The sequence below is a fragment of the Cryptomeria japonica genome, chromosome 5 (genome assembly GCF_030272615.1).
Source record: "Cryptomeria japonica chromosome 5, Sugi_1.0, whole genome shotgun sequence".
Classification (NCBI taxonomy): domain Eukaryota; kingdom Viridiplantae; phylum Streptophyta; class Pinopsida; order Cupressales; family Cupressaceae; genus Cryptomeria; species Cryptomeria japonica.
Genome location: NC_081409.1, coordinates 931,439,246 through 931,459,192, shown reverse-complemented (window position 1 = coordinate 931,459,192; position 19,947 = coordinate 931,439,246). Strand labels below are relative to the sequence as shown.

Below are 19,947 nucleotides of genomic sequence, written 5' to 3'. Positions count from 1 at the left end.
TGCTTCCGAGACCAATACTGTCACAAACACAAATCTTGAAGAATAGGAGTGTAGTGGAGTTAAAAATCCATTTGCATTATTTAGCATTTAGCTTTGCATGTGTGTGTGTGTTTGGTAGGTACTGCATTCTTAATCCACATTACTTTGTATACATTGATGGATGCTTTCATATGAAGTGAAATTTTTTGCCTTATTGTTGGTCCCATAAAAAAATTACTTGGAGACTACCCTCTTTAAAGTTCCTTTGTCATCTCTCAAGGTGTGATCAATTTTGGAAGTTCTTGAGTTTCTTTGGGAAGCCCCATAAAATTGATCTTCAATCATCCACACAAGGGACCTAACCATTTCACCTTTTTTTGCTTCTACCTAGCATTTTATTGATTCAAAAGTGAGAGACCAAAGAACATTAATAAATGCTATGCCTTCCTCATTTATTCATCTTATTAGATGATTTACTATCAATTTTCATTCAGTCCTTGTGTTTATGATTTCATAGATTCCAACTTCTATCCTCTTTATCATCAAATTGTTGAAGAGCATTGAAGATTTGATAGTTGCATTCTTTCCAAATCTACCATATCATCATCAAGGGGCTACTAGTCGATATCCCAACCCAAATGGAACCATTATACAATCTTGGTCAACTTTGAATGTTCTATACATACATATACAAGTTTGCATGCACGTGTGTGTGTACACCTTTCTAGATGTTGTAATATTATTCATTATTTTATACTCATTCTTATATAGATTGCTTTTGCTCACCTTTTCTTGCTTATCTATACTTATTTACTTAGATGTATCTTATTTTACTCAAATATACTCATCTAAGTTTATGATCATATATGACTATTCTATATGCTTATGGAACTAGTTATGTATAAAAGTATATACAAATATGCATACATATCCATATTTATGCATCTATATATGTGCACACCTACATTTTACATCTTTATATATTTGCACACCTACATATTTACATTTACACTTTTTTTGTTCATTTGTGTATACATATATGAGCATGTTTGATATCATATGCTTATGCACACATCTATAATCTAATCTTTTAATTTGATTCTAAAATATTTTACTAGAATACATCTAATCTTATGCTTTCATATATTTACCTCATACACAATTATATAAACAATCAATTATATAGGCATAGGCTTGTATGAATATGCATTCCATCATGATAATATATTTATTTATAAAAAAATTCTTATATTTGTCCAAATAAATTTACATGTAATTAGATGTGTACCTCCTTCTCTCACATACTTTTGTATATTTTTTCAACATTTATTTGTATTTTTATATTTGTTTCCATACATTTATTTACATATATATTCTTTTTTTTGGAATGTTTCACTTCATTCTTTTATATAAACTCATTCTCATATATATATACATACACATATATAAATACTCATATTCATTCAAATGTTTCATTATTAAATATATTATTACTTTCTTTTATTCACACACCTTGGCTCCTCTTTCGTTGCTAGTCTGTTCATTGAAGGTCGAAGCTATTCTGGCTCCAAAAGCGACGTGTTAGTCAATCGCAACCATATATTGCAAAATCGATGGTGTAAAACGCGCGACTAACACGCGTGTTAGTCAATCCGTACTGCTGTTTTGAAGCCAGAATAGACTCGTCCTTCATTGAATGTGTTTGAAAATATACAATAAAAAATATACACAATTGAATCCAAAAACTATTTACTTTTTATTTCAAAACTACAAATACTTACTACAAGATGACAAACACCGAATTGGATCCTATGCCTTTTTTATACTTGAATATTCTATTCAATTTCGGCTAATTTTCCCTATTTATATTGTTCCAAACAATGTAACTCCATGGATCTTCACTAAAAGTGAGTTCTCCTCAGAATTCAGAACAATGGCTTCTTCTCTGATGATTTGCCAGGCTGCTACAGCAGCCGGCACTGCAAATGCTCGTTTACAGAATGCTGCTCCTGCAACTCAGTCACACGGTCACATGGCATTTAGATTTGACAAGCTCTCAGGGTTGAGCCTCAGGTCACATGGAAAGGTGGCCTTTGGCTCCAAGACGCGCCTGAGATTGGATTCATCAAGAAAAAGTGTTGTCAGGGCTGCAGCTGTGGAGACGTTGGACACTACTAGGACTGCTCTGGTCGAGAAATCTGTGAATACCATTCGATTTCTGGCCATTGATGCGGTCGAGAAGGCCAATTCCGGGCACCCTGGATTGCCCATGGGGTGTGCCCCCTTGGGTCATATTCTGTATGATGAGGTCATGAAGTATAATCCTAAGAATCCTTATTTTTTCAATAGGGATCGGTTTGTGCTGTCTGCTGGGCATGGGTGCATGTTGCAGTATGCTCTGTTGCATCTTGCTGGATTTGACAGTGTTAAGGTTGGTATTCGATTCGTTACTCCAAAGAAGTCTTTGAAAAGCTGAAATTTTATTTTATTCGGAAAAATGTAAATTTAAAAGTAAATATATTAGTTTGTTGTACATCGATCTGCATTTGTTGTAACTAGTCGGTTGGATGGGGATGTTTTCCTTAGGAGGCTGGACTAGGATAAATGAATTGATTGTTGGACTAGTGATGATCCTGTTTTATATGAGTCGGATTCTGTATATATTGAAGTGGGTTTGGTGTATTGTTCTGCGATCATGGCTTTTTCGCACGGGTTTTGCAATAGAGAGATTGGATTTGTCTAGTAGTGTCTTGTCTGGGAGACGGGAAGCGGATATTGGCCTAGGGAGAATTATGTTGGGGTATGGTTGTGTTTTTTGTTTATCGGATTTGGGATAGATTGGGTGGGTTTGGCCAGTTGGTGTGTACTTGTAGTTCATTTTATGGATTTGGTAATAGAAAGATTGGACTTGCCTTGACGGTGAATGATGTTTAATTTCAGAGGTGAGACTTGGGATAAGTGAAGTGGTTGATTACTACTGATGGTTTTTGAATGGAGTTTAGAGCTTGGTATGTGTGTTGTTCTCTTCAAATGTGATGTTGATGCATATAACCTCTGTTCCTGCAAGTTAAATACTCTGTTCTATCGAATAATGAATTAAAATAAAACAGCAAAAACACAGCATAGCAACACTCGTGTCATTTTCTGGTCTGTAGTCTATTAACTACGTTCAATATAGAAACAAACTAAACATATTTAAGTTTACAACAGAAAATACTCATTTTATTTTTGAGTTTGAATAGATAATAAAAATCTTCTCCAGTGGGTATCCAGTTCAGTCCCCGAACTTCCGCCTTCATTCCAGCAACGCACCCTACTTTTGAAGAAAACTGAAAATCTTAAAAAAGAAAAGACACTTAATCGATCACTACAAACAACCACCAATAGCAGCTACCACCAAAATTCCAAAAATATCTTAAGCATATGGGAAACTGATGGGTAGTGGGAGACATATTAAAGGGCATCATCCTTAAAAAATTCTGAACCTCCTGGTTCAGAAGAACCTGATCTGGTATACTTCATCTTGAATTTCACCGCTACTAGCTTAGGGGTGCTGATTTTCCAATACTTTTGTCTTGAAAGTATTTCCTTGGCATGATCCGAGCCATCATCCATTATTCCCATCCTTGCACTTCCAGTTCAGGAGGAGGGCCAGTGTTTGATTCCACTATCAGTTTGGGCTCTCAAAACCATGAGTAGTCACCAATGCAGAGCTGACAAAATAATCTCTGTCGCTACTACCAACAAATCCAAACTCCTTGCCTTGTACCAATCACTCTTTGTATCATTGCATTTAATGAGTTAGAGGTGTTGTCACCTCTAGCCAAACGCTTGATAACATTCTTAGAGAAGTTTCTATAATTTTGTTCATACTTGCACAACGCACAATTCCTCTCAATCCAGGGTGAACTACTCGTAGGATCTTCTAATGTTTCCGTTGAATGAAGATAGCTATCAGCTGAATCTTCATCATCTGTCTCCTCAGGTGCACCTTTGACCTTGTCACTCGAGTCTTTTTTGTAGCTCCACTTTTTTCTCATCAACAAATCATTTACCCATTTTTCTCCAAACATGCCTCCATCTCACTTATTGGCTCATCTAGAATTTCGTTTTTCTCTTTAGGCTCAAGTCTGGATTCTGTTACAAGAAATAAAGCTAATATTTCAAATGCCCCTTCCTCTTTCCATGATTTTAAGAGATGTCTCCTTCTCTCATGTTATTTCTCATAAGTATTCTCTCTACCATAGAAGCAAATATCATTCTTGGGAATTTCTTGACTTCCCAAAAGATAAAGATATTCTCAGTTTCTCAGGATAATATTTAGAAAATAACCCAGAAAATATTGGAAACCCAAAAAATGCAGTAAAAAGAAGAAGAAAGAAATAGCTTAGATTTTTTACATTTAAAGCCATCCTTATTGCAGAGAGAGAGAGAGTGAAACTAAATTAGTGTACACCCTGAATTTTAAAATACGGATTTTTCTCATTAATTTTGGGATTGCTGATTATAGACAATTGTAATATAAATCTCTTTGTCAATGTTTGTGTAGTAGTATCTATGTTCTGTAACAGAATCGGTTTGTTTGTATTGTAATGATCAATTGAATGCCCTTCCTCTTCCCAAGGCTACCTATATAATCTTCTAACTCAGCAATCCACAATTAAGGGAAGTTGTTTACTTTATTAAGGGTATCTAACTAAAATTGGCTTAACATCTCTCCATAATTTTTGGCAGTTAACTGTCCAGTTACTATCGCATTCACTAATGGGGACTGCAACTATGTCCAGTCAAAGGTAGTTAGTTCCACTATTGTTGCTATCTAACTGAAACTAACTGGCTATCTAGCTGAAACTTACCCCCCCCTTAAATGTGGGCAATAACCAAACACAACTTTCTTAATTAGTTGAGATAACTTAACATGCTAATTGAGATTTAACTGAACACAAAATTAACAATATTAATTGGGAATTAATTCACCTTATTCCAGCTGAAGACTGAAGATTTCAGTCCTAAATCTGACTTAATTGGGAACAGGATCTTTGTTTCCTAACTACTTGCTTGCAAAACTCCATTTAGTACTCAGACTAGAAATGGGACATTGCAAGTTCTCCCCTCTCGAGATTGCTTGTCCTCAAGAAAGACAAGGCTGGTTGATTGAGGATATCAGTCCACTCCAGTGCACAAATGAATTAGTTATATGCCCAATTTAAGAAGGTGACAATTAGGACTGTGTGGAGGTTGATATTGAACAAACTTCAAAGACAAGGATGGTTTTTGTTATCACAAAAGCTTGCACCCTTGCTAAGCTATCAACTCAGCAACCTTGTGAAACATGGAAATAACCCCGAAGTGTGGGACCTTGTGCATGGGGTTGAATCTCCGGAGAAGGCCGACTTCCTTCTTCAAATAGGTGCAGGTGTTGAACCAACTCAACACTTCAAAACTTACTCCTAAGCCTATCCTAACAACTTGCAGAGGTAAAGGGAAGAGAGAATTGCTTGAAATAAAAGGAGGTGATGCACCAAGAAGAGATTGTTTCTCTCCCTACCGAAATGGCACAAGGGACCAACAAAAAACCCAAGAGATGCACAACTTCAATTGCATAAGTGACCCAAACGCATGTATGGAGGTTAGAGTTTGCTAAGTGTCAAGAGGGGAGAAGGATTCCCACAAGTCACACTCAGAAAACAAGTTAACACAACATATATGGAGAGAAAAGCCACAAGACATACACCTATGATGAAGGTAAGAAAAGCATACACAACATACATAGGTTAGAAGGAGGCAAGAATGGTGATTTAAGTTAATCATAAGGCCAAAAGCCAATCTTACAGTTGCAGAAATGCAAAAATAACTACAAGTCTTCAAGAGAAGAGAAAGAGCATAGGAAAGCTCAAAGCAGCAGGGAGAGAACCCTTTACAATGAGGCTTAACAACCTTATATAGAGAAATGGGTTACAATGGTGATCATGACCCCTGCATGTCAGTTTGGAAGTGCAGGGAAGTGAATGCACTTGGCTTGTACATGCAAGCAACCTATCCATACCACCAAAAGGCAATCCTGAGAAGATGGATTGACTAACCTTCCAAAGTCAGACATGACATAAGTCACCAAGCATGGCCCTGTACCTCCCTTGATGGAAATCCTACCAAAAACACTTAATGCACTACTGTGGCTCCACAAAAGAAAGTGCATAAGTCACCAAAACTGTCGGAGCATTTAAAGCCTTGAGTGTCGATCACGCCATCCGGAAGTGTTGCTAGTCGGAAGGAAGCCTGGAGACTTCGGAAGCTCGGACTCTCGAAGTGAGGAAGACAGGGGAAGGAGCAAGGAACTTCGGAACTTCGGGGTTCTGGAGTTCTGGGATAGAGAGAGGATGAGAAGGAAAGGAACTTCGGAACCTCGGGGTTCCGGAGTTCCAGGGGAACTAGGGAGAGAAGGCAAAAGGGGTAGGAACTTCGGAACCTTGGGGTTTCGGAGTTCCGGGGAATTGCTCAAAGGAACTTCGGAATCTCGGGGTTCTGGAGGTCCGGGATAGGGAGGGAAAGGGTTTAAAGAGAGAAGGGGAACTTCAAAACCTCGAGGTTCCGGAGTCTCGGAGAAACTGGAGAGAAGCTAAGGGAAGGAAGGGAACTTCGGAACCTCGGGGTTCCGGAGAAGGAAAGAAAGCGGCTAAGGCAAAGAACTTCGGAACCTCGGGGTTCTGGAGAAGGAAAGAAAGCGGCTAAGGCAAAGAACTTCGGAACCTCGGGGTTCTAGGGAAGAAAAAAGGGGGCTTGGGAACTTCCGACAAGGAAACACTTCAAACCATGATTACTTTTCTCCTTGATTGACTGGGGCAGCACTGGTCCATGGAACATATCTCTGATCGGTTCTCACTGATGGACCAAGGGTGTCGTAAAATGACAACGTTTTCATGACAGGTATAGAAATGCACGTTGATGATGACATATTGAAGTCTATCGTTGTTTTTGAGTGTCCTCATGCTCTTTGGACTAAAATTTGGGAGATATATGGAAATCCTGATATTGAGTCATTCCCAGATGATCTTGTTTTAGATTGTCTTGTGTCTCTTCACTTTTCAGAAAGGATACCCTATGATTGTGATACTATTTGGGAGTTTGATTATTTGGGGTACTTCGAATCTTCAAAAGATGAGCACAAGGTTGCTTCAGAGGTTCCTGATCTTCAGAGATAGTTGATGTACCTTTGCATTCATTGATTCCTTTTGTAGAGTACTTGATTGAGACTTCCATCATTCCTATTCATCATAACCATCTTGTCTCTCAGATTTGTAGGACACATTTGAGGGGTTAACTCTCCTCCTTGATGACAACCATTGCATTCCTGTTGTCAAACCTAGGAGTTGCAAACTCCAAAATCACCTGCAAAAACAAAGATGCCTTCCACAAGAGAGTATGAAGATAATGAGCTTGCTTGAATATTGAGATGTGAGATATGGGATATGATCAAATGATGACCAATGGGGATATGTTACAAATGAATGACCTTGTTTATATAGATAAGATGTGATGTAGTATGGGAGGCTACCTTGATGCAAGTATTAAATGCCTAGGTAACTAAAAGAAAATGAAAGTCATAAAGATAAGATATGGATAAGATTTTATCTAGACAACTAAGACTTCTTAAAATAACTCCTAGGACTAAGTTAACATGTGAATGAGTCCCCACTTGTAATTTACTAGGTACGAAACATTATTCACTCTAAAAATAGTCACCCATCTCTTTGCATATTCCTTGCCATTGCTTGGCATTGTTCAATGCCCAAAGTAACCTTGTTGTAGTATTGTAATACTAAGTGCCTTAGAGGATTTATGTCCTCATGAGATGTTGATCTGAAGGAGCCTAAGGGTTTGGTCTCAAGCAAACTTCTTGTTGTATCAGCATCCAAGTTCTGAAATAGAATCAAGTTTGTTCATGTTGTAAATGATCTATTGAACACCTTTCTTCTTCTGAACATTACCTATATAATCCTCTCAAGTTTTACAATCCACAATTAATGGAAGTTAATGCCTCTACTGGGCATATTTAACTAAAATTGACTTAACATTCTCCATAATTTCTAGCTGTTAGCTGCCCAGATACTATCTCATCACTACTAGAGACTGCAACTACATCTAGTCAGTGGTAGTTAACTCCACTATTAGTTGTGTCTAATTGAAACTAACTCCCCCCCTAAATGTGTTCAGTTAACTGAACGCTTCTTCCTGAGTTAGTTGAGAATTGAGATAACTGATAATGCTAGCTAAGAAATTACTGGACACAAAAGTGGCAATGCTAACTGCAAACTAGTTGGGGCCTTATTCCAGTTGAAGACTGAAGATTCAGTCCTAAATCTGACTTAATTGCCAACACGACCTTTATTTCCTAACTACTTGCTATCGCAACTCCATTCAGCACTTAGATTACAAAAAAGGGACATTTCAAATAAAACACAACTAAGATATATATGACTTGTTAATCCTACCATTCTCTTTAGCTATCAATTCCAAGAGACTAATCTATACACAAAATGGTAACAGCAATTGACAACAATAGCCTCCCTAACCTCTTCAAATATCTCTTAAGTTTATAGCAGTGATAACAATGATGCTTGACATTTCAGGACAGCAATGTCTTATCATAACAATTTGTCATTATTAATCATTTTGATTAGCAATATTTCCTATAATGTTGACAGTAGTAGTAATAATGCTCATATTAATTGACCACAATACCAATAATGATGCTATTGAATACTATACTGCTAATCACAGTAATGACAAAAAGCTATTGAATACCATACTGCTAATCACAGCAATGACAAAAAGCTATTGATCCATGATCATAAGAGAATTACTAATCGTAGAAGAATAGTTATGTCAATAGACAACAATGATGACAACAATCTCAACTGATGCAACATTACTAACAACTGATATGAAACAGTGACATTTTCAAAACAATTAAATAAATAATACAACTATGTTTACAGTGAAGTAATGACAACAATATCAATTGACAAGTAGAAACTATAGCATGTCAACCATAGCGCTAACATCTCTGATGCAGTATCAATGACAAGTCAAAGGATAGCATAATCGTTTGGCAGTTTTGTTTAGAGATGACTATCTCACAAATCATAAATGATGACAATAGTGTTTGCTGTTAGAAAAGCAATAGTGATAATTGCTAATTATCGTGAAGACAACCATGCTCCCTATTCACAAGGCTTAAAATCTAATTATACCAAGTGTCTTGACTATTGTAGATAACTAAGTTCTTTCAAAATAATAATAGCAATAATTGTCACTGCCCCTTGGTAACAGATCTAATTGCTATTCAATATATCTAACGCCATGGGAAAACAACAATTATTGCTATCATTATTTCAAAATGAACGTGGCTATCTACAATTGTGAAGACACTTGATATAATCAACCTTTGAAATCTTTTTGATATAATCAACTTTTGAAATCTTGTCAACAAGGAACATGACTATCATGACTATCATTATTATGATTGGTAATTATCACTATTGTCTTTTATAACAGTGAACACTGTTGTCATCATCTATGATTCATGAGCTAGTTGTTACTAGACAAAATTGTCAAACGATTATGCTATCACTTGACGTGTCACTATTATTGCATCACAGATGTTAATGTTGTCATTGACTTGCTTCCATTTTTATTTATCATTTATCAATAGAAATTGTTGTTGTTACCATTTGTAAACATAGTTATATTGTTTGGGAATTTTTATTGTTACATATTAGTTGTTTGGACCAGTTGATATTGTTGTCATCATTATTGTCTTTTGACATAACTACCCTTATGTGATCAAACAAATCCTCATGTAATCATTGATCAGTAGCATGTTGTAAGTATTGTGATATATACATTTTTAATCAATATAGTGTTTAGTAACATCATTATTAGTACTATGATCAATTAATATGGACGTCAATACTGCAGTCAACATTATAGGAAATATTGTTGATCAAAAAGATTCATATGAAACATCATTAAGATAGGCAATCTCTGTCCTGAAATGATGCCTAGTATCATTGTTGCCATTGTCGTAAACTTGAGATATTTGAAAATGTTAGGGAGATTGTTGTTATCAACTGCAGTTACCATCTTGTGTATAGCTCAATGTGTCTTGGACTTGATAGTTGAGGAGAATGGTGGGGTTTAACAGGCCATATTTACCTTAGTTGTTTTATTGCTTTAAGGGTTCATAATCATTCTGGCATAGTTATTTATTAACATTGATAAAGAGATTTATATTACAATTATATGTAATCAGTGATCTTAAATTAATGAGATAAATACATTTTTCGAAATTGATGGTGCTGACTTTTGTTTACTTTCACTCTCTAAGTCTCTATGCAATTAGGATGTCTTAAATGTTAAAACATCAAATATTTCTCTTATTTTTAAAATTTACTGCATTTTTTGGATTCCCAATGTTTTCATGGTTTTTCTCCAATAATTTTCCAAGAAACTAAAAATATCTTTATCTTTTTGGATGTTGAAAAATTCCCATAAATGATATTTGCTTCTATGGCTGGAAGCACTTACATGTTTTAGCCATGTAGTGGATTTTTTTTTATATGGGCACTGTTAATATGAGTAAATTGATTCTAAAATAAGACTATGGCTGGTGTAATTAGATTAATTATGACTGTGTAAAGGTGGATTTAAATTTTGAACTAGATTAGGGAGCCAGGCCTTTTCTGTACTGTAGAGACCAACATATTGCAGCGTTGTTCTATGATGCTGTTGCTTCTAAACATACAATTTTACTTTTTTCTATATAAATGTGGTTATAGAGATCTAAAGGGATATGAAGAGTTTGATCTGATATTTGGGAACCGTACCTCATGTCTACTTTGGCCCAAAGAAGCCTGGTTTATCTCACTTCCTTGGTGATGTCAAGCTTAGTGTAGTCTCAGTTTGGATTTGTATGTATGTGTACTTTGTTACATATTCTTAAATGTCAAACTTGGGTTTTGTTAAACCTGTTTACTATTTGAACCTTTGTTTTTGGATTGTGATTTGGCAAGTTATTTCTAAATCATCGCCATCACTGGCAATTTGGGTTTAACACTGCAATGTATTTTAGTGGATATGTTGGTTTTTGTAATGTCCCTTTTTGGGATATTCCTGATTTTAGGCCTGCAATCAATGTTTGTCACAAAAAACAGATATTAGTTATCAACAAGAAATTATGAAATATATTAATTGTTGCTTTGAGTTTATATTCTGAATTTATTCTTCAATTGTTTTTTGAATTCTTTCAATTGCTTTGAGGATTGATTTGCCCTTTATAACCATTCATTGTTGAGAAAATCATCTATTTCCAAATTGAATGTTTTTCTTTCTCAATTGATGATTCATGGCTCTCCTCAAATGAAATGATCTCCCTTTTATATCTCATGTTTGAGGGAGTCACAACTCTTCATTTCATGCCTTTTGACCATTCATGACTTGAAATTTAATTATATTATTTTTTAATTTTTTATTTTAATTTATTATTTTCATTAGTAAATCCCATTTCAAAAGGGGACATTACAGTTCACCCTTCCCAAGATTGCTTGTCCTCAAGCAATCACAAATTAGAATACTTTTAGAATTTCTTCTTCACTTGACTAATCTTAAAATTGTGAAATCTGTGATGATGCATAAGTGTAGTTTGTGAGTGTGTTATGTCCATGTGTCCATTTTGTATAATCTGTTTAGATCGCGTTATTTCTTCATGGTTAAGACATTCTATGCAGAATATTGCAGACTATTGAAATTATGCTTAATTCGATCAGTGGAGAATATAGAGAATTGAATGGTTTGGTGTGCAATTGATCAGTATTGAAGATAATTTGCTTGCATTCCATGGAAGAACAGAATTTAAGCTAGTAGTGGTTGGAAAGCGAAAACAATGAACATGTCTTAGTTCATGCCATAGTAATAAAAGGATGGAGATAGCTGCAGGTTTGAAGGATCAATACCATGTCTTCAGTGTTATATTTGCAGCAGCATTTGTTTGTGGTTTGGCATATTCAAATATTATTATTTTGATTGAAGTTTTCATGTTTTAAGTTCTACCTAGCTGTAGGAACTAATTTTCTGAGTGCAAAACCTGTTTACCATGGTATAAAATTTAACAGGGTATTAGAATGTATAGTCTGAAAATTCCAGATTTTTGTATGGAGTGGGCCCCTACTTGTGAGGGGGAGCTATTGTGCTTATGTAATTGAAGTGATCCTCAGGCTGGCAAGATCAATGCTCTGATACCAATTGGATATTCCTGATTTTAGGCCTGTAAACAATATTTATCACTAAAAAGTAAAAACTGATATTTATTTAGCTGCTTTGGGTCAGAAAATCAATGAGCATAAATCCTCTATCTATTTTTTCAATACTCTTAAGGCTATTTAGAGAAGGGTTGCCAATATTTTGAGGTTTCAAATTGGCTCTCTTCCTTTGCTTTATTTGGGCATTCCTCTTTCTACTGGTCGACTGCCTAGACCTTATCGGTAGGATTTGTTGGATAAGTTGCGTCGGAAGGTTAATCACTAGATGTAGATGGCTGTCCATTGTTTCTAGGGTGATTCTTCTTCAATCCGTGATCCAAACTCTTCCTATCTACAGGTGTTTTGTCCAGACGGCCCCTATGTATTTTCTTAAGAAATTTGATGCTCTCTCACGCCAATTCCTTTGGAGTGGTAATTTACATACTTCTGAGTGGAGCTTAGTTAAGTGGGAGTCTATGTAAGCCAAAGGAGGAGGGGGGTCTTGGTCTTTGTTCTGCTATCTTGAATGGGCAAGTTCTTGTTTCAAAACTATATTGGCGTTGGTGTACCTGTTAGAATTAGGTTTGAGCTCGCATTCTCATGCATAAGTATTTAAAAGGTGTTAACTTTCTGGATTTTCCTCGTTATCGTTTGGACGGAAGGGGGTCTTTGATTTAGCACACTCTAAAAACTAGGGCTCATTTAATTAAGGGAGGTTCGTTTTGGATATGTAATAAGAGCTCTGAAGCTCTCTTTTGGAGGGATTCTTGGGATGGTAAATCCTCCTATCCTTTCTATGTATTTGCACCTTCAACCTCTCTGTGATAGTTTTACTGTAGCGGGTTGGGATAAGGTCGAGCACTATAAGACAGTTCGAGATTTAGGTCTGGCTGTTGGTTATCGATGGAAGGATTCCTCTAAATGGCTGCCAAGTGGATCAGAGGAGGCTCGAAAGGAGTTGGCTCATATTTTTGCTTCTCGCGATGCAACTCCCTGGAGGGGCAAGATGTTCTAGGGTGGGGTAGTGACTCAACTAGTAAGTACTCTATTGTTGTTGGGTACTTGGAGCTTGTTCAATAGATGTTTGGAGGAGTAGAAGTGCCTTGGTGGAAACACGTCTAGACTAAACTTTCTTGGTCTAAAAGTAACTTTTTCATGTGGCTGGTGGTTCAAAATCGATTTCTTACTTGGGATAATTTGTGCAAGTGTGGCTTTCAGGGTCCCTCTATGTGTGTCTTGTGCCGTAGGAGTGAGGAGTGTGTGTCTCACCTCCTTTCAATGCTCTTTCTTCGAGACAATTTGGCACTTTTGGTGGGGTATTTGGAATTGGGCCTGCTGGCATGTCTCCTCTTTGGCTGAATTTTGAGAGCGATGGGGTAAGCCCCCTGTTAAGATTTATTTTCTTCAGGTTGCTTGGGCTCTTGGTCCCACTTTCATCATTTGGCATATTTGGTTGGAAAGGAATCGTTGGATTTTCATGATGTTAGGATGGTTGTTCATCATTTGTGGGGGGGAATTTTTCATTCTCTTCGTGAAACTATCTTGGCAAAGTGTGATTTTGTTGGAAGTGTGGATCTTGGAGATGTTATTTTTAATTGGCTCAATTTTTCTTTTCCAATTCCAGGAGGCATTCCTTCTCCTGGAGGGAGGTGTGCTAGGCCGATCATGAGAAATAGATGTCGACATCCTTTGCGGAGGATAAATTGAGAGGGTCATTGGTCCCCTCCTTTCTGGTCATGTTGGAATTGGTGGAGTAGGTCATGATAGCTTTGGTGGTATTCAGTTTATAAGGGTCTTCATACCAATAATTTAATGGAGGCTCTTGCCATTTTGTATGGTGTGGAACATAGTTGTGCTCTTGGCTAGAGACGGATTATTTGTGAATTAGATTCTCAGGTGGCAGTGACTTTGTTGACTGAACAGCAGTTAGATGATGTTAGTTAGCACTTAGCTATGGTTATTAGACAGATTTTGTGGTTATGTGGTTCCTTGGAATCTGTTACTTTTGGTCACATCCCTAGGGAGTGGAATGGAGTTGCTGGCTAAATGGAGTTGGAATATTGTGGATAGGGAGCAACTGTCTTCGGATTTGTCTCAATTGTTGAATCATTTAGTGGACATCGACAGCGTTGTGTAATTCTTTTTCTTAGTTGGGCATGTGGCCCTTCTATCTTTGTATCTCTTTCTCTAATTGAATAAATTTTTTACCCCTCTTTTAGTTTAAAAACTGATATTAGTAATCTTAAGGAACAAGAAATTATGATAATACGCAAATCCATACATCAAAGCATCATAATATTTAGATCAATTAATCTTGCATCATTAAAATTTGGATAATAGCATATTTCAAATAGCAAATCACATCATGAATTTCTTGGAAATGCTTGCAAACCAGCAATTCCCTAGGCTGGCCGTCCTTCCAACTCCTGTTACAAGAGTATGGCAGGCTGGCCATCCATCCCACCTTTTGTCCAACTTGATAAGAGCATGAAAGCGGATTGTCCTTTCATCTCTCATGAACTCGGAAGGCTGGCTGTCCCTCCTATTTTTAAGACACTTCACAAATTCAAGACATGATTTCTCAAGGAATTTGCTAGATTATTTCTAATCAAATGCCTCTTGATGAATCAATAGATTTATTCTCAAATGGCTGCAATAACTTAATTTTTTAAATATATTACTTTCTGCTTTGACTTTGTATTCTGAATTTATTCTTCAATTGATTTCTGAATTCTTTCAATTGATTCGAGGATTGATTTGCCCTTTATACTCATTTCTTGAAGTAGTTACCACCCTTCACAAGAAATGAGTCAACCACCCTTCAATGTTTGAAAAAATAATTTATTTCCAAATTGATTGATGTTTTTCTTTCTCAATTGATGATTCATGGCTTTCCTCAAATGAAATGATCTCCCTTTTATATATCATGTTTGATGGAGTCACAACTCTTCATTTCATGCCTTTTGACTATTCATTAAATTTAATTAAATTTTAATTATATTATATTTAATTTTTTATATTTTTATTTATTATTAAAATTGTGAAATCTTTAATATTTGGATCATAGCATGTTCCTCATAGCAAATAAACATAATGGATTTCTTGGAAATGCTTGCAAACTAGCAATTCCCAAGGCTGGTCGTCCTTGACTTGTTGAGAGCATGGAAGGTTGGTCACCCTTCCATCCCTCAGTTTACCTTGGAGGTTGGCCGTTCTCCTTGATCAAGCCCAAGAGCATGGAAGGCTGGCCATCCTTCCTACCCTTTGTCCAACTTGATAAGAGCATGAAGGCGGGTCATCCTTTCATCTCTCATGAACTCAGAAGGTTGGCCGTCCTTCCATTGCAAGACACTTCCCAAATTCAATATGTGATTTCTCAAGGAATTTGCTAGACTATTTCTAATCAAATACCTCTTGATGAATCAATAGATTTATTCACAATTGGCTGCAATAACTTAATTTCTGAAATATATTTATTTCTGCTTTTATTTTATATTCTTCAATCGATTTCTGAATTCTTTCAATTGCTTCAAGCATTGATTCACCCTTTATACCCATTTCTTGAAGTAGTCACCACCCTTCACAAGAAATGAGTCACCATTCTTCATTGTTGAGAATAATCATTTATTTCCAAATTGATTGATGTTTTTCTTTCTCAATTGATGATTTGTGGCACTCCTCCTCAAATGAAATGATCTTCCTTCTATATCTCATGTTTGAGGGAGTCGCAACTCTTTATTTCATGTCTTTTGACCATTCATTAAACTTAATTAAATTTCAATTACATTATATTTTATTTTTTATTTTTTATATTTTAATTTATTATTAAACCCCATTTCAAAAAGGAAACTTTACAGTTTTCCCAGTAATGTTATTCTGCTTGAAAATTGCTACCGGGTTTGGGAAATTACTCTTAAAAAAATTTGGAAATTATGAATCTTTAAAAAGGTTCTGAAAAATCTGTTTCAGAATTTTATAAAATAGAACTTATAAAACAAAAAATTTCATAACAATTTATGAGCAAAATTCTCAAAATAATAAAATATATAGATATGCAGAAATGATGAAGAGTGTTAAATTTTAATGACATCAAAATATAGGGTAATTTCCATCCATTTAATAAATTCAGACCAAACCAAATTTAAAACAAACCCTGCTGGATTTGGTAACTATCTAGAAAATCCATTGGAACAATCCAAATCCATTACATTTGCCTCTACACCTTACGCTTGATTTTTGAGAAACAGTTTGACTTTTATAATTATTTATTGCTTTCGTTGGATAATTTACGGACATGAAGTGCATTTATGTATTGGGAATTGCAATATTCTAGTTATTGAAGGAAAGTGAGAAAAGTGGATTTGGCTTCTTTTTCAGCAAATTCTGAATTCATTTTTACTTTTTAATTTGATTTGTAAGATTCAAGAACTAGAATCAGTGAAATAACTATGGCTTGTCATTTGGTGGAGTTTGATGGCATATATGCTTGTTATTTTTAGGAAGAGGACTTGAAGAGCTTCCGTCAGTGGGGAAGCAAAACACCAGGACATCCTGAGAATTTTGAGACCCCTGGTGTGGAAGTGACAACTGGTAAACACATTTCCTTGTTATGCACATTTACTATTCCTTTTTTGACGCTTCGTTGAAGAGCAAAAGCGGATTTTGATGGCTTTTTAAATGTCTTCTATATAGGGCCACTTGGTCAAGGAATTTCCAATGCAGTTGGCTTAGCAGTTGCCGAAAAACATCTGGCTGCTAGATACAATAAGCCAGACAGTACAATAGTTGATCATTATACGTAAGATCTTATTTCCATTTCATGTTTTATAGGCTTTCATTTAAGTTAATTATTTCTTTTGAGCAATAACTTCAACAGCATTCAAAGTTATTAACGGGTGTTTTTTAATTTCCTAGATACTGTATTGTTGGTGATGGTTGCCAAATGGAAGGGATCTCCAATGAGGTCTGCTCGTTGGCTGGACACTGGGGGCTTGGCAAACTTATTGCTTTCTATGATGATAATCATATCTCCATAGATGGTGACACGGAGATTGCATTCACAGAAGATGTTATAACTCGTTTTGAAGGTCTGGGATGGCACACTATCTGGGTGAAGAATGGTAATACTGGTTATGATGAGATTCGTGCTGCTATTGAGGAGGCAAAGTCTGTCAAGGACAAACCCACTTTAATTAAGGTGTGGGTTTTGTATTCATCAGTGACACATGCATTTCTTTGATGTAATCTGTAATTATTATAGATCGGGAGCTTAATGTTCTGAGGAGGAAACAAGTTATGAATCTTTTGAGTAATGGACTGCCCTCTGCTCTTTTTCCAGGTCACTACTACTATTGGTTATGGATCACCGAATAAGGCAAACTCTTACAGTGTGCATGGAAGTGCTTTGGGCGCAAAGGAAGTTGAGGCAACCAGACAGAATTTGGCTTGGCCTTATGAGCCTTTCCATGTTCCTGAGGATGTTAAGAGGTATCATTCTTTTCAGTGTAGACAAATTTATTCTCCTTGAGATCTCATCCAATTATTGTAAGAACGTTCTGTTTTATGGAAACAGTCATTGGAGTCGGCAAATTGAGAAGGGCGCGGCTGTGGAAGCAGAGTGGACAACTAAGCTTGCAGATTACGAGAAGAAATACCCTGAGGAAGCTGCAGAGTTCAAGATGCTAATATCTGGTAAATTGCCTGAAGGGTGGGAGAAGGCACTGCCGGTAAGAGTTTGAGGATGTTTATATTTAGTAATCATAAATATTGTTATCAAATTGAGCTGCAATAGGCTATTTTGGTACAAAATGTTTCAATCAGGTTGCAAGTTGTGGTTTTGTCTCTTACAAAGAAGCTTCTGGCAATGTTTAAATCTTCGAGTTTTCATACATTTTCAGACATACACCCCAGAGAGCCCTGCCGATGCTACACGAAACTTGTCCCAGCAATGTTTGAATGCACTTGCAAGGGTTCTTCCAGGATTCCTAGGTGGAAGTGCAGACCTTGCATCATCTAACATGACTTTGCTAAAAATGTTCGGGAATTTCCAGAAGAATACCCCGGCAGAGCGTAACCTTCGTTTTGGTGTGCGTGAGCATGGCATGGGAGCAATATGCAATGGAATAGCCCTCCATGGAAGTGGCCTCATTCCTTACTGTGCTACCTTCTTTGTTTTCACGGACTACATGAGAGCTGCAATGAGACTTTCTGCACTGAGTGAAGCTGGGGTAATCTATGTAATGACCCATGATTCAATTGGTCTTGGAGAAGATGGGCCTACTCATCAACCGGTAGAACACTTGGCAAGCTTCAGAGCAATGCCCAACATTCTAATGCTCCGTCCAGCTGATGGAAAGGAGACTGCTGGAGCATACAAGATTGCTGTACTTAATAGGAAGAGGCCGTCAGTCCATGCTCTTTCACGTCAAAAGCTACCTCAGCTTCCTGGTACCTCGGTAGAGGGAGTTGCGAAGGGAGGCTATATCATCAGCGACAATTCATCTGATAATAAGCCTGATGTCATTCTTATTGGCACAGGTTCAGAGCTTGAGATTGCCGAGAAAGCTGGAATTGCTCTCCGCAATGAAGGAAAAGCTGTTAGAGTTGTGTCCTTTGTCTGCTGGGAATTTTTTGAGGAGCAAACTCCAGAGTACAAGGAAAGTGTGCTCCCAGCAGCTGTATCTGCCAGAGTCAGTGTGGAAGCTGGTTCAACCTTTGGGTGGGAAAGGTATGTAGGTTCCAAGGGAAAGGCTGTGGGAATCGATACTTTTGGTGCCAGTGCTCCAGCTGGAATTTTGTACAAGGAGTTTGGCCTCACCGTTGAGAATGTAGTTGCAACAGCTAAACAAGTCATGGCATAGTATGTGCCAAAGTTGAATCTGAGAGTAAACTTGTGCCATTGCTGGGTTTGGCATTCCTTTCCTTTTTGTTAGATTTTTCAGAGGTCATCAATGGAGTGATATCGTGCTTTCTAGCGACTGTGAATCATATTTATGTAATAAATAATTTTCTTTTGGATAAGTGGAGTATTCTGTATCGATCTGGTTTAATTACAAGATTCATAATTTCTGGCATTTCCTTAGGAGACACATATTTTGCACATCACATAAATTATTGATTAGCTTTTTACAGAATACTATTTAATTATATTGTGCATAACACCTAAATATTGTGAATATTTTTGTAAACAACTTATTAAATTGCTTTTTATTTTTCTGTTTTTCTGTTTATTTTTCATCAATTTTTTTTTCCATATCTTTCTAATTATTTTTAATTATTTTTCTCATCTCACTCTCTTTTTCTCCTCTCTTTATTAAGGCTGTCTCTGAATTCTAATTCTTCATATTTCTTGATAATTGAATGTAAAACATCAACGAAATAATATACGTAATTTAATCTAGAAACTTACATTCTTAATCAACTCATGGTTTTGATTAAAATAAGTAGGAAAACAAAGGTGCAAAACTTGCATTCTTAATCAACTAATGTTAAGATTAAATTGTTCTAATGGTTTCTTCTCCCTTTGTATATGTATGCATGCATGCTGAGAGTTTTTGCAACATAATCAGTACGTATGAACTTTTCTTTGGCTTAGTAAATGTATAGAACTTGGAAAGTATAACAAAGCACAACACATTGTACTAGTAGGCCCTCAATGGAGGTTTCCCTTCCT

The 19,947-nt window shown here is 36.4% G+C and overlaps 1 protein-coding gene across 1 annotated transcript; it reads left to right on the top strand.

Annotated features, from left to right (window-relative positions):
* Positions 1-1,842: 1,842 nt before the first annotated feature.
* On the top strand, positions 1,843-19,295 carry LOC131035779 (transketolase, chloroplastic). The gene is made up of 7 exons (XM_057967517.2): positions 1,843-2,410; positions 16,775-16,865; positions 16,968-17,073; positions 17,190-17,472; positions 17,614-17,762; positions 17,848-18,001; positions 18,173-19,295. Exons 1-7 carry the CDS (start codon positions 1,913-1,915, stop codon positions 19,133-19,135), a joined length of 2,244 nt encoding a protein of 747 aa, XP_057823500.1. The 5' UTR covers positions 1,843-1,912; the 3' UTR covers positions 19,136-19,295.
* The last annotated feature ends 652 nt before the right edge of the window (positions 19,296-19,947 follow it).